At 38.1% G+C, this 13,470-nt stretch overlaps 1 protein-coding gene across 2 annotated transcripts in view; it reads right to left on the minus strand.

Annotated features, from left to right (window-relative positions):
• The window catches only part of LOC105002820 (RE1-silencing transcription factor-like), a 26,045-nt gene that overhangs the window by 11,603 nt on the left and 972 nt on the right, over window positions 1-13,470 (minus strand). Inside the window, exons 1-3 of one of the 2 annotated variants that reach the window (XM_010859643.1) lie at window positions 13,113-13,446; window positions 5,829-6,733; window positions 563-646 (exon numbers count right to left, since the gene is read on the minus strand). In XM_010859643.1, the coding sequence (XP_010857945.1) occupies window positions 563-646; window positions 5,829-6,723 (979 nt within the window). In that variant the 5' untranslated portion in view covers window positions 6,724-6,733; window positions 13,113-13,446. Of the gene's footprint in view, window positions 1-562; window positions 647-5,828; window positions 6,734-13,112; window positions 13,447-13,470 lie in introns of those variants that run through there. The other variant, XM_010859642.1, reaches the window with a different exon arrangement.

A 13,470-nucleotide genomic window follows, 5' to 3' on the forward strand; every position in this document is an offset into this window, starting at 1 on the left:
GATGGACAGGGAGGCCTGGGGTGCTGCGATTCATGGGGTCGCAAAGAGTCGGACACGACTGAGCGACTGAACTGAACTGAACTGAACTGAAGGACCCTCCGCCCGGACAAAGTACACACATACATCTACATTCAGTTTTAGACATTCCACCTATGGACTCCCTGGTTAGAAATCTCCATTTAATACAGCTCTACCCTAGCAGACCACTAATTTTTAATTCTGATTTCAGAATTATGCTATAAATAAACATTTAGGATCCAGTTCCTAGTCTAGAAGAACTTTCTTATAATGGCAGTTTACTAAAAACAATAGATGGAAGATTGGGACTGACATATATATATGAATTACTATGAGAAAACAGATAACTAATGAGGACCTACTGTTTATAGCACAGGGAACTCTATTCAATGATCTGTGGTGACCTAGATGGGAAAGAAGTCTAAAAAGAATGGATATGTATACTATATAACTGATTCACTTTGCCGTACAGTGGAAACTAACACAACATTGTAAAGCACTACAATAAAAAAAACTTTTTTTTAAGTTCCCATTTCTTACCAACCTGAATGAGTACGCATATGTCTGGTTAAATGAGTCTTCTGAGAACTTGAGTAAGGACAAAGTTCACATTTATACGGACGTTCACCTACAAAAATATAATGATTAGTGTTCAAATATGATAAAATAATGCAAATACCGTTCTCAACCATATACATATCATGCAGTACTGAGGATTTTTTTCTCCTGTTCCTGGCAAAATGATCAATTTTTATCATGTATTAGAAAGATCATTTAAAATACACATAACTACATTATATCAGCTTTGCTAATAAAAAGTATCATTGGCTTTCTGAATTCTCACAGCCCTTTTAATTTTCACAGTAATGCTACATGTTATTACATTAAATATTAAGAACTGAAAAACTATCTTGGAGCGGGTTATCAGCAACATCTTAAAAATAGAATTATCCTTAAAAAAATTCACTACATTGTAAATCAACTATATTTCAATGATATTCTTTTAAAAATCTACCCAAATTTTCTGATGCTATGACTTGGGTAATTTTTTTGGTCTTTATAAATGATAAAACTACTATTTGAAATTGTTAGCTTTAAGCAATAACATTTTTGAGTGAGGAAGCTATTGTTTCAAGCTAAAATTTTCAAGTGGTAGCCAGAACTTTTATAAAATAAGTCAGTGTTAAAGCAAATTATAATCATTAAGCGACAGGGACTGAGAGTAACTGAAGATGACAGGCCAGTAATTTACTAAAGAATTAAAAGACTCAAAGGCAGGAAATATGTATTCTTTGTACACACATTATCAACCACAAAACATGTATCTTTTAAAAAGCTTGATAGGGACTTTCCTGTTTAGGACTCTACACCTCCAATGCAGAGGGCACAGTTTGGATCCCTGGATGGGGAACAAAGATCCTACATGCCATGGGGTGCAGCTGGAAAAGTTAAAAAATAAATAAAAATAAAAGCAGCTGTCTCTCAGGACACAATGGAACATTACATTAAAAAAAAAAAAGGCTTGATAATTTGTTTTCACCTGTTCTTTGGCCACAAGATAATAATTATGACTCTGGAGAAGCTTCTTTTTCTGTAAAAGTATCTTTGAAAGTGAAAGTGAAGTCGCTCAGTCGTGTCCGACTCTTTGCGACCCTGTGGACTCTGGCCTACCAGGCTTCCTCCGTCCACGGGATTCTCCAGGCAAGAATACTGGAGTGGGTTGCCATTTCCTTCTCCAGGGGATCTTCCCAACCCAGGGATCGAACCCGGGTCTCCAGCATTGGAGGCCGACGCTTTAACCTCTGAGCCACAATTTAAATCAAGAAAATATATGCAGAGCATTTAATGCAGTGCCTAACACACAAAGCCCTCAATAAACGTCAGTTATTATTTTGTAAGTTACAGTAATAGATGTGTCTAAAAAAATGGGATAAGGAAAAGACAAGTACAAAAAAATAGAAAGCACTGATGAGTGTTAAATGTATTTTTAATAACTATTCAGTTGTTATTAGCCAGTAGCTATAGATTAGTTGTAAATACATCATAGCAACAAAATGCATACTTTGACATGGAAGAATTTTAAGACAGCTTATAAAATGTTGGATATATTTCTGTAAAGAAAACATATAAATGGCCAATAAAGACATGAAAAGATGCACAATATCATCAGCCATTAGAAAAATTCAGATCAAAACCACAGACATGAAGACATCACACCCAAAGGATGGCTACAATCAAAATGACAGATGTTAAAATATATTTGTTAGGAGAATTATTTGTGGAGAATTCAGAACTTCAGTACAGTATGGGTGGGACTGTAAAACAGTGCAGCCACTTTGGAAAACAATTTGTCAGTTACTCAAATGATTACACATAATTACCATATAGTCTAGTGATTTCATTCCTAGATGTATACTTAACCAAGAGGAATAAAAATATTACATCTACACAAAAACATATACATATTCATAACAGCATTATTCATAACAGCCCAAACTTGGAAATAACCCAAATATTCATTAACTGATGAATGGATGAATAAAATATTACTTATCCATACAACAGAGTATTATTTGGCAATAAAAGGAAAACAAGTACTGTACATATGACATGAATAAACCTTGAAAATATACTAAGTAAAAGAAGGTAGCTACCAAAGATCACACATGATTCCATTTATATTAAATACTCAGAATAGTTCAATCCACAGTGATTTGTATGGTTTATCAATTGTATATTAGTAAAGCTGTTATCAAAAAAAGTGAACGGAAGAAAAATTTAATACCCTTTCAGATTTACATGAAGGATCAACTAAGGATAATTTACTTTTAAAATTCTTCATAACAAATAGATTGCTTCAATCTCTGTAACTCATCAAACCAGACACAAATACTCTAGAAATGCTAGTAATTTTTCAGGCATACATAAGGCAAAAATATAATCTTTTAAAGTAGAATTTGTGTAATTCAATAAAAATTAATTTTTTAAAAAGTAGAAACTGTGAACTAGCTAAATATCAAACCCACAAAGTGAAAAATCTTTTGAGTTAAGATTCAAATAAAAACCCTCAGCCGCTTACCATGATAATTACCTATAAAAAAGAGATTCAGAACTTTGAATCTTAGCTGCATGTGACCCTGGGAACATCACTTCAGGCCTTTGGTAAATAAACACCCTGCTTCCTCAGCAAATTTTTCTGAAGATTAGCAGAGTAAAAGCACCTAACCCTTAGCACTCAGTAAAGGAACTTAAGAGACCCACTAAGTGAACCTGAAAAGGTTCCCTAAGTGAGAAGTAAGAAACAAGTGATTCCTGTGGATCATTTCTATATTTCTGCTCATTAGCACTAGATAAATTAATTTTTCCATAAATACAATTTTCATGCATGCATTTAAAACCAGAGGTACTCTCAGAATTTACATAATCAAAACAGTATCCTTCTATTTATACACCAACAAATTATTTTGAAATTTTTTTTTTTAAACACCACAAATAAACATAATGGGGTGTGGTGGGGAAGGAAGCTTTTTAAAAGTATTAAGACACACTAAGTTTAACACTAAAAATGCAAAATGAGATATGTGTACCTATGGAAGTCATGATATTATTGTGGAAATATCAACCTTACCTTAAGGTGAGGGAAAGTTATTCAATAGATAATGAAATATATAAAATACAGCCATTAAAATTAGTCACCATTTCATGATATGCAACAATGTTAAATCACTATGTTGTATACCTCAAACTAATACGGTATGCTAATTGTAACTCAATAAAAATAAAATTTCGAAACATTAAAAAAATTAGGCACCTAGACTATAATTAAATGACAAAAAACCACTGTAACAAAAAATGTTTGAACTCCTCTGGTGGTCCAGTGGTTAAGAAGCCACCTGTCAATGCAGGGCACACAGGTCTGATCCCTGGTCTGGAAGATCCCACATATCACGAGGCAATTAAGCCCCCGTACCACAACTACTGAAGCCCATGAGCCAAGAGCCCATGCTCTGCCAGCAGAGAAGCCACTACAATGAGAAATCTGCAACTAGAGAGTAGCCCCTAAAGTTCTAGCACAGCAAGGAGAACCCAATGCAGCCAGAAATAAATTAAATAATTTTTTTTTAAGTTTCAAAAAATTCACATAAAAAATTGGAAATTTATACTGAAAGTAAAATTTTTCCAGATCTCTGCATCTTTCTCGTTTTTTATGTTCTTAAATCAGCTAACTTAGATTTATCATTGGAAACATTTTTAGATTTGGGGGAAATTTTTAAAATTTTTAAGTGACTCAACAATTTTGAAAGTGTTAAAATATAACTGACACTAATAAAATCAAAATTCAGTACAACAAAGACACTGGTAATATTCTTTATGATGACTTGTATGGTGGTTAGGTTAAGTGCTAAATCACTTCAGTTGAGTCTGACTCTAGTCTACCAGGCTCCCTCTGTCCATAGGATTCTCCAGGCAAGAATGTTGGAGCTGGTTACCATGCCCTCCTCCAGGGGATCTTCCCAACCCAGGGATCGAACCTGGGTCTCTTACGTCTCCTGTGCCGGCAGGTGGGTTCTTTACCACTAGCACCACCTGGGAAGCCTGGTTATGAGTACAGACTTGTAAATATTCACCATTGCCAATAATACCTTTTTAAAAAAATTCATAAATGTGTACACGTAAAACTCATGCATTTTACCAGGTCAGTTACTACCTGAAAGCTCTACAGATTAAGGCCAATCCTAAATTAGGCCCCAAGGTTTCACAAAATTATTAAAAGAACATGAAGTATTTATGGCAGAAGTATATTTGGTATTTGTTGGTGAGGTTAGTTTAGTCTAATAGTTTGTTTAATTAAAACAGTTAAGTGATTAATGGTGTAGGATTCCCAAGAAACTCTCCTTTCCTATGCCATGTAATTTTGAAATGTTTGTACTTTTTTTTTAATTTTTGAAACAAGATGGTTTTAAAGCCTGGAGACAATTAATTACAGGTTAAAACAAATTCCAAGGAGACTGCAAAGTATTTTACTTGACCAGATTTTAAATTACACAGAAGCCATCTGTTGGAGCTTAGAAATCTTGCTGCAAATGTGTTTCTTGTAATGGAATTTTATCTGCAAGCTGTCTTGTTAATGCCTACCACTTCAACATCAATTCCTCTCCTCACTAGGACTCACTTTTAGCACGGGGTTCAGTCCTACAGAGTGACAACTACTGCAAATGCGATCTGATGCGAACAGCATTCCACAGCCCTTTTCTCTGCTGATGGGAGGAGCAGAGTACTAGGTTACCTTATCTATGTTGTTCAGACCAGTAATCAGTCCTCAAAGGTACCAAATCACACCAAGAAAATGTAATGCAATTATCAATAGTTACAAACAATGCTTTTAAAAAATAAGACCCCTTAATTACACAGATTTGAAAGTCAATTTAAAAGTGATTAAGGGGTGTAGGGGAGAAATGCCAGCAACCACTGAGAAGGGCTTCCTTTTGAGGTGAAGATGTGCTGAAATTGATTGTGGTGCTGGCTGCATAATTCTGTGAACATACTAAAGCCAATGCATTTTAACAGTAAATGGATGAACTGTGTTGAAGTGGAGTATATCTCAATAAAGCTGTTATTTGATGTACAAGTTGATATATGAGGTATGATTGCCAAATGTGATAAAATGATGATTTTAACTGTTGCGTATAGGTGATGGGTACCTGTGGGTGCAGTGAGGCATTCTCTTTACTTCTGAGATGTTTAAAATTTTTCACATTTTCCATTTTGGGGGGTACAGTACACTTAATAAATGAGAAAGGTACTCTTACCTGTATGAGTTCGAACATGCTGAACATAATTGTTTTTTCTGTCTGAAAAATAGTTGCATTTTCCACATGTGTAAACTTTCCTTGGAAAATGGTTTCTCAGGTGTTTCCTCCAGTGATATTCACTCACTGTGGTGTACGTGCATATGATACACTTGTAGACTCGCTCATTGTCCCCGGCTCGGGTGTGATGTTTCAGGTGAGCAGTATAGTGATCATAGCGATTGGTATTGTAGCCACAGCGGTCACAGCGGATGGGGCCCTTGGAGAAATCGCCCTCTTCCCCAGTAGAAGAGCCGGATTCCCTGGCTTTTGCTTGCTTCTCGGCACTTTCCTCCACAAAAAATTTCTTGGCGCTGTGAACTCGGATGTGATGCACAAACTGCTCTTCAGATTCTGCTTCATACTGGCATGGTTTACAGCGGAAGGGTTTGGTCTTCAAGTTCTTGCACTTGTCCTCTGCTACGGGTGTTTCCTGAGGAACGTCTTTATTTGAGCTGTACGTTTCTGAGGCAGCTGCTACCTCAAACACAGGCCGTGGCTGCACAACATTGAGTTCCAAACTTTCCAGTTCCATGTTCTCCAGCCCACTGGGTTCGCCTTTCACTTCAGGAGACTCCTCAAGTCCTTCTCCATCACTATCTGAGAAGTTGCTATCCCCAACAGGCATCAATTCTGCCATCTGCCTTTCTTCGCCAACCAGGTAATCACAGCAGCTGCCATTTACTTCCCCAGTTAAGGCCACGTTTGCCAACATGATGAGCTGAGGCGCAGCCAGTTCAGCTCGAGAGAGATCAGGCAAGTCATACATGTCGTTTGGCAAGGCCATGCCCATGGTGCCACTGCCGGTGAACAGCCCTCCTCCTCCGGAAGACTGCCCCATTACCTGGGTGGCCATTATCTGTGCTCTGCATTCAAAACAAAACACACAAAAGCACCAGTTTAAGCACAACTTTTACTGGTCTAAAACAAAACATCACTGTACTTCTTTGTAACTTAAAAAAATACATTTCCCCATATAATCTTTAAACCCAATCAGCTTCATTAACTATTGAAAATAAGTCTTTAAAATAGCTTTGTAATTCCAAATTCTCTTTATTGCAGTCATCAAAAAAATTTCTATGACCCCTATAGGAAATTCTATCAAGTGTTTGACACATGGCATGTCTTCCCTCAAGCACTTTTACTTTCTGGTGGAAAAATTAAGTAACCTTCATTTTTAGAGCTACTTAAAATTATATTTTAAATTCTATACATGAATAGTAAACTGCTGTCCTCTTAACTCCCGCTTCAACAGTTTACTGGTCTAAATCAGAAAGGGGAAAAAGATCCAAAAGCCAACTGTGCACAGATTAAAGTATGGTCTGCAAAGTAGAAGCCTGTAATAATTGCTCCGAGAATTAAATCTCATATGAACTCAACTATCTTCAAAAGAATAAATTACCATTGGCCCTTGAACAACAAGGGGCTAGGAGCACTAACTCCCTGGTGTAATCTAAAATCGGAGTGAAACTTCTGACTTCACAAAAACTTAACTACCAATGGCCTAATGTTGACCAGAAGCCTACTGATGACAGTTAACACTTACTTGGTATGTTATATATATTACATACTGTATTATTACAATATAGTAAGCTAGAGAAAAGAAGACGTTAATAAAATCAGGAGGGCCAGGCCAGGCGGGGCTGAGCAAGAACAGGAGACCCAACCCCGACACCCATGATCGTGATCTTCCAGGTGATACTTGAGACTCTCTGCACCTTCATTTATGGAGCACCTTCCAAGGCCAGGCCTTGGGATGCAGCCCCACAATGATCAGCTCAGTCTCTGCCTTTGTAGGCTAACAGTCTAGTGGCTATACATCATCCTGGTAAGCCCGAACTCACCAAAATTGTGACAAAGGAGCTGGCAAGAACAGGGAGCTAGTCTTGAGGTTCTGGGAGTACTGAATCCTGCTTATCTATGAAATGCAGTTAACACCTCAGCAGGACCTATTTCCCCAAATACAGGATGACCCTTCTGTTATTTACATATGTAAAAAATTGAGACTTGAGAAAAAAAGGCTCTCAAAGGTGCCACTGATGGCTAGTTAATAAACCCTACAGCGACTGCCAACCAGTCCATCCTAAAGGAGATCAGTCCTGGGTGTTCATTGGAAGGACTGGTGCTGAAGCTGAAACTCCAATACTTTGGCCACCTCATGCGAAGAGTTGACTCATTTGCTGGGAGGGATTGGGGGGCAGGAGGAAAAGGGGACAACAGAGGATGAGATGGCTGGATGGCATCACCGACTCAATGGACATGAGTTTGGATAAACTCTGAGAGTTGGTGATGGACAGGGAGGCCTGGCGTGCTGTGATTCATGGGGTCGCAAAGAGTAGGACACAACTGAGCGACTGAACTGAACAGTGACTGTCAATCCATTTCAGATACTTGTGGCAGCAAACAAAGCCGTTCACCTCTCCAAAATGGGAAAAATGAAAACAAGAACTTTACCTACTGAAATTATTTTCAATCTTTCCCCAAATAACAGTATTTCACAGGCCTTGAAAAATTTTGGTATCACAGCAAATGACACTTCAATTCTAACTGCTTTTATTGAAGAGGGAGAAAAACATATAAACCAGGAAGATGTAATATCCCAGATAGAAAGTCATCAAGTTTCTCTAAAAAATCTCCTTGAAATAACAAATATTACAGAAATAAAAGATACTTTCTTGGGATATTATTGAATGTTATCACTTGCAGAATGTCAACAAAAGATGTTTTGTGAGATGACAAGAAAGAGTAAAAATTTTCCAGCATCAAAAAAAGGGAAATTGTAAGAAAAAATATATTTATAGTAATGTATTCACTGATATCATAAGTTTATGCACACGTATGTAAGGTACCCATATTGTCTTATACAATTAAAAATGTTGTTGTTAAACATTACTAATGCTAGACATCAAAAATAAAAACAGTATGAAATTCATATGTATTTATGGATATAACATTTATACACTGATAACAAAGAAGCAACAATATGACTGCTTTATGATAACTTAATGTGATCAATATGATTGCATCCTGATAGTCTAACACGTGCAAATGAATGAATCTTTATAAAAATGTTATAGCATACATTACTACAGTCATATTCGTTCCACAGTATTGGAAATGTCACATTAGAAAAAAACTACTTACCTGTAACAACAGGCTGATACAGTTTTGCCAACTAGGAGAAAGGCATACTATGTGGTAGTGTAATTTTTTGAAAGCACAGTTAAAAAAACAGCAGGAAAACAGATAGTTAATTTTATATTGAATATCAATCATGTTATATTAATGTAAGGGTAGGCTATCCACTTCAATACGAGTCTTGCACACTGTCCTACGGAATGAACACTTAGGTGATAAAGATGATGACATAGTAACATCTCAGGACTCTTGCCATAAAGTTACTAGATTTTTCATAAGACACACACAACTGATAAGTTTATTAACTGTACAACATGATGTTTATTTTCTGTTCATTAAGTGGAAGTGGAGCATCACAAAGGTTTTCAACCTATTAGTCTTCATTCACACTGAGCAGTCTGAGAGGAGGAAGGGTTGGTTTCGCTAAGGAGTGAAAGAGGTGAAGGAGGAAGTGGAGAAGGCAGGACAGTCAGACTCATGCAGCTTGATGGAAATGCATCCCAAATTTTGTTTGACTTTTTTCCTTTTTCATTTCTCCCAAAATGTTCCTATATGGTATCAATCTTTACATGGTATGCTTTAGTTTCACTGTATCATAGAATGCTCCATGTTGTAAAAATGCACTCATCTCCATCAAATTATCTTAATTCCTCTGATTTGAATTTCTCCAAGACCCCTGTCTTAAAACTCTTCATCCTACTTTTTTTTTTTTTGCTGTGAGATCCAGAATCTCATTCATATTTCCTTGATTGGCTCTGTTGTAAATCCTGTGAAGTCTTGCACAACATCTGGACAGTTTTCTCTAACAGGAATTTACTATCTGGTGCTTGATGGTTTCACAGCTTTTCCTATAAAAACAGCATCTTCAATGGTGTAATCCTTTCAGACTTTCATGATGTTCTATCAGGGTTCTCCTCCCACAGGATTGACAACCTTTCCCATCTTTTTCATAGAGTATCATGTCTAATGAGCTTAAAGACTCCCTGATCCAGAGGCAGAATTAGAGACAATTCTTTCTTAGGGAAAGTAGACCACTTTCCCTAAGGGCGTTAGCCAAAGTCCAATTCTTCTGCATGAATTCATCCTGTGTGGAATATTTTAGAAATTTAAATACAAGTTGAAGAAATGGGGAGATGCGATCAGAGACATATTTTCTGTATTTCACTGACTCAGTTCTTTGAGCAAAAGCAGCTAAACGTGCCCAAGCAAAATTTGAACCTGAAAACGGCAGTTCCTATGATGGGAAGTAGACTCGTAGGCAGCTTGAGGGTGGAGTAAAAAGAACAGACTCACTTTGCTGATTGTTCATTATGTATTTTCACTGGATGAGTAAAATCCTAGTTTTAACAGAGGTGGCTCTCTATTTTGTGTGGAGGGGATACAACTCTGATCTAGGCGTAAGTAAGGACCACAAAAGCCATTTCTTTGGAATTAAAACTTCAGAGAAGAAGAAACGTTGCCAGTGGACAATGAAAACAAAAGGTGGGTCATTATTTAAAAACCTAAAAGAAAGTTAAGAGGGAAGACATGAGAAATTTAAAGGTGGTGGGTCACTGGGCTACAAGACAATGTTTCTGCTCCTTGTCTAGACGGATAGAATTCATAGACATCCAGCTTCCTGGAGCAGTTGGCACCATTATTGAATGTATCCAGAGAACCAAGAGGAGACGGAGAGATGGCAACAATTCTATGATTTAGATTCAGGACTTAGAGAATCCATAGTAGTGTTATTCAAAATAAGTTGATTTCCTGTGTTCCCTGATAAATAAGTCACAAGTTTTCTAGGGCCTGCTAACACTGGTGGGAAATGTTGCATACATTCAAGTCTTGTGTCAGAAATCTACACTTTTCTGAATCAGTTCCCATAATCATTGGTGGCAGCTTAGCCCTGTTCAGTCAAGTGGGGTTGGGCGTAGTTGAACACGTCTCTTTAGGACTGGTCTCAAGCCATAGAAATTGATGGAAAACATTCAATTTCTTCTTTGTGGGTTGTTCTCTCATCCTTCTGACCTCTGCTTTCCCAGATATTAGAGTATTATAGTGGCTGCCACATAGCTAAATTGTTGTGTAATCATTGGAGGCAGCTCCTCATCCCATGTTCATTCCTTATGTGCTTTTTTTTTAAATCTCTAAGAAAGGGTATGGACACAAGCTCACTGTTTGCAAATAACCTATAAAATTATGTGTCTGTTGAGTTATATATACAATGAAAATGCAACTGAATAAATTTAAAAGACGAGTATAAAATAAATGTGATCAATGCAATTATGAAAAAAAAAAAAGAAAGTAGACCACTTCAGAATAATTAATGTTGAATTTGTGCGGTTCTGGGTGGCCAGGAGCACTGTTCAAAGCAACACTACTTTAAAGAGCACTCCAGTATTCTTGCCTGGGAAATCTCATGTAGCTGGCAGGCTACAGTCCACAGGGTCACAAAAGAGTAGGACACAACTTAGTGACAACTACAGCCCCTGCTCTCTACAACTAGAGAAAAGCCCGCACAGCAACAAAGACCCAGCACAGCCAAAAATATATAAGTAAACAATTTTTAAGTGAATTTTCAATTTGATATAAAAAGGTATTTCCCAAAACATGCAAGGTTTTCAGGCCTGCTGGTGTAGCTGCAGTAATGATGTCACAAATACCCTTTTTCTTTAATTTAAAAAAATTAGTATGGATTCATTTATTTTGAGATGGTGGGCAACCTCAAGTGCAGACATCAATCTACACCAGTACACATCAAGCAATTCAACTTTTTCTTGTAACAACTTTGCTTCTGGGGAGCACTTCCAGTATCACAAGTGGTACTATGTATGGGTCCATGATGTTATGGTATTGCACTAAACAGGATGAAAAATACGCTAGAACTGCAAGTGGTGACTTTTTACTGAAAACACAATTTACTGGACAGAGGGCTGATTAGCCTCACCTAGCATTTTCAGCAGACACTTGCAACACTCGAGCTCAACAAAATTAAAAAGAGGTGGCCACAAAATTATTACATTAGTACTGTATGTACTAGTTACTTTTACACAATTATGATTTAATAATGAATCTCAATTTACATTTCGATGAATGGCACTAGTGCAGTGGCTTATGCGGTTGAGTGCAAGTCTTGATAAATTTCAACCTTCTATTAGATTTATCAGTAGTAAATAATAGACTAGTATTTACATATATTTTACATATTCATAACATGTTTCCCCTAATTTTTTGATATTACTAGGCTGCATGGTTGGTTTGTTAATTTTTTCAAAATACTGCAAAGCTCAAAAACTTTACAATTTATTCCTTGGGAAAAAAAAATCCAAGTGGACCCCCACAATTCAAACATGTATTGTTCAAGGATCAACTACATTGTGAAAAAGTACTACTTTTTTGATTATTTGACCTGTTACAAAGTAAAAACAAACAAAAAAAAGTAAGTAATCACCTTTTCTCCTGTGAGAAGAGATGTTTGGTGTATTTAAGACTTCACAAATCAAAAAAGAAAAAAGACTTCACAAATCAAAGTAAAGAAACTTTCAAATTCCCATATAAAACAAGACAACTCATTTTCACTATCAGCAACTTTCTTGCACTGTGCTTGACTTGGCCCACTTGCACAGCGGAGCCATTACAAGATCACCTTGAAACCTTGGGGTTTTCATACACCATCTTCACACTTTAGTTTCCAATCTAAAAGGTGTTATTCACGAATCAGGTGTTCTCTTACAAATCAGAAAAAGCAAAACAGATGGCAAAGACTGAAGAAAAAAAAAAGAATGCTAAACCCAAAATACAAACAGTAATCCGTTTCACCCAAGTGCATAAACAAACTCGTTGAGTCATAGGTACCAAAGAAAGTCGGAATCAAATGCCATCACACAAAGCAAAGGCTGTCCAAAGCCTTAACGAAACGCCCAGGCGACTCATAATTCCTAATTCTCCCCAAACCCTAACTACCATCCCCACAGGCATTTCCACGTTGCTCAGGAAGGCCGTCCGCGCACAGCCCGAAAGCCCAACGTGCCACTCGGATCCTACGTGCTGCCTTCACCAGCGCCGGCCTCGGCCGCGGCATTCCTGACTGAAATAGGCATTCGGCCATTTTCTCAAAATACGTACCAAACACAAAGCAGCTCTTCGCAAATTCCGGCGCCCTCGCTTCCCCTCGCCTCGGCCCGCTCACTGCACCATCGACACACCAAGTCGTCCTGAAGCGTCTCCTGGGCTCCCCACCACTGAAGACGGCGAAACAGGCAAACTCGGGGCGCCGTTGGGCCAGACCGAGTCTTCCCAGTCCAGGCTGCCCCCTCCCGGCCCGCGCGCCCCAGTCCGGGAAGAGTGAGGAAAGTTGCCGCGTCGTCGTCGTCTCCGCTCCTCGCCCGCCCAGGGCTCGCCCTCCGCAGGGGGCCGGGAGCCTCCGCGGGCGCCCTCCCGAGGCGCCGGGCCCCGAGGGCCAGAGGGGGCCCCCTGCGCCCCG

The sequence above is a fragment of the Bison bison genome, unplaced genomic scaffold (assembly GCF_000754665.1).
Source record: "Bison bison bison isolate TAMUID 2011002044 unplaced genomic scaffold, Bison_UMD1.0 scf7180017864458, whole genome shotgun sequence".
NCBI classification, from domain to species: Eukaryota; Metazoa; Chordata; class Mammalia; order Artiodactyla; family Bovidae; genus Bison; species Bison bison.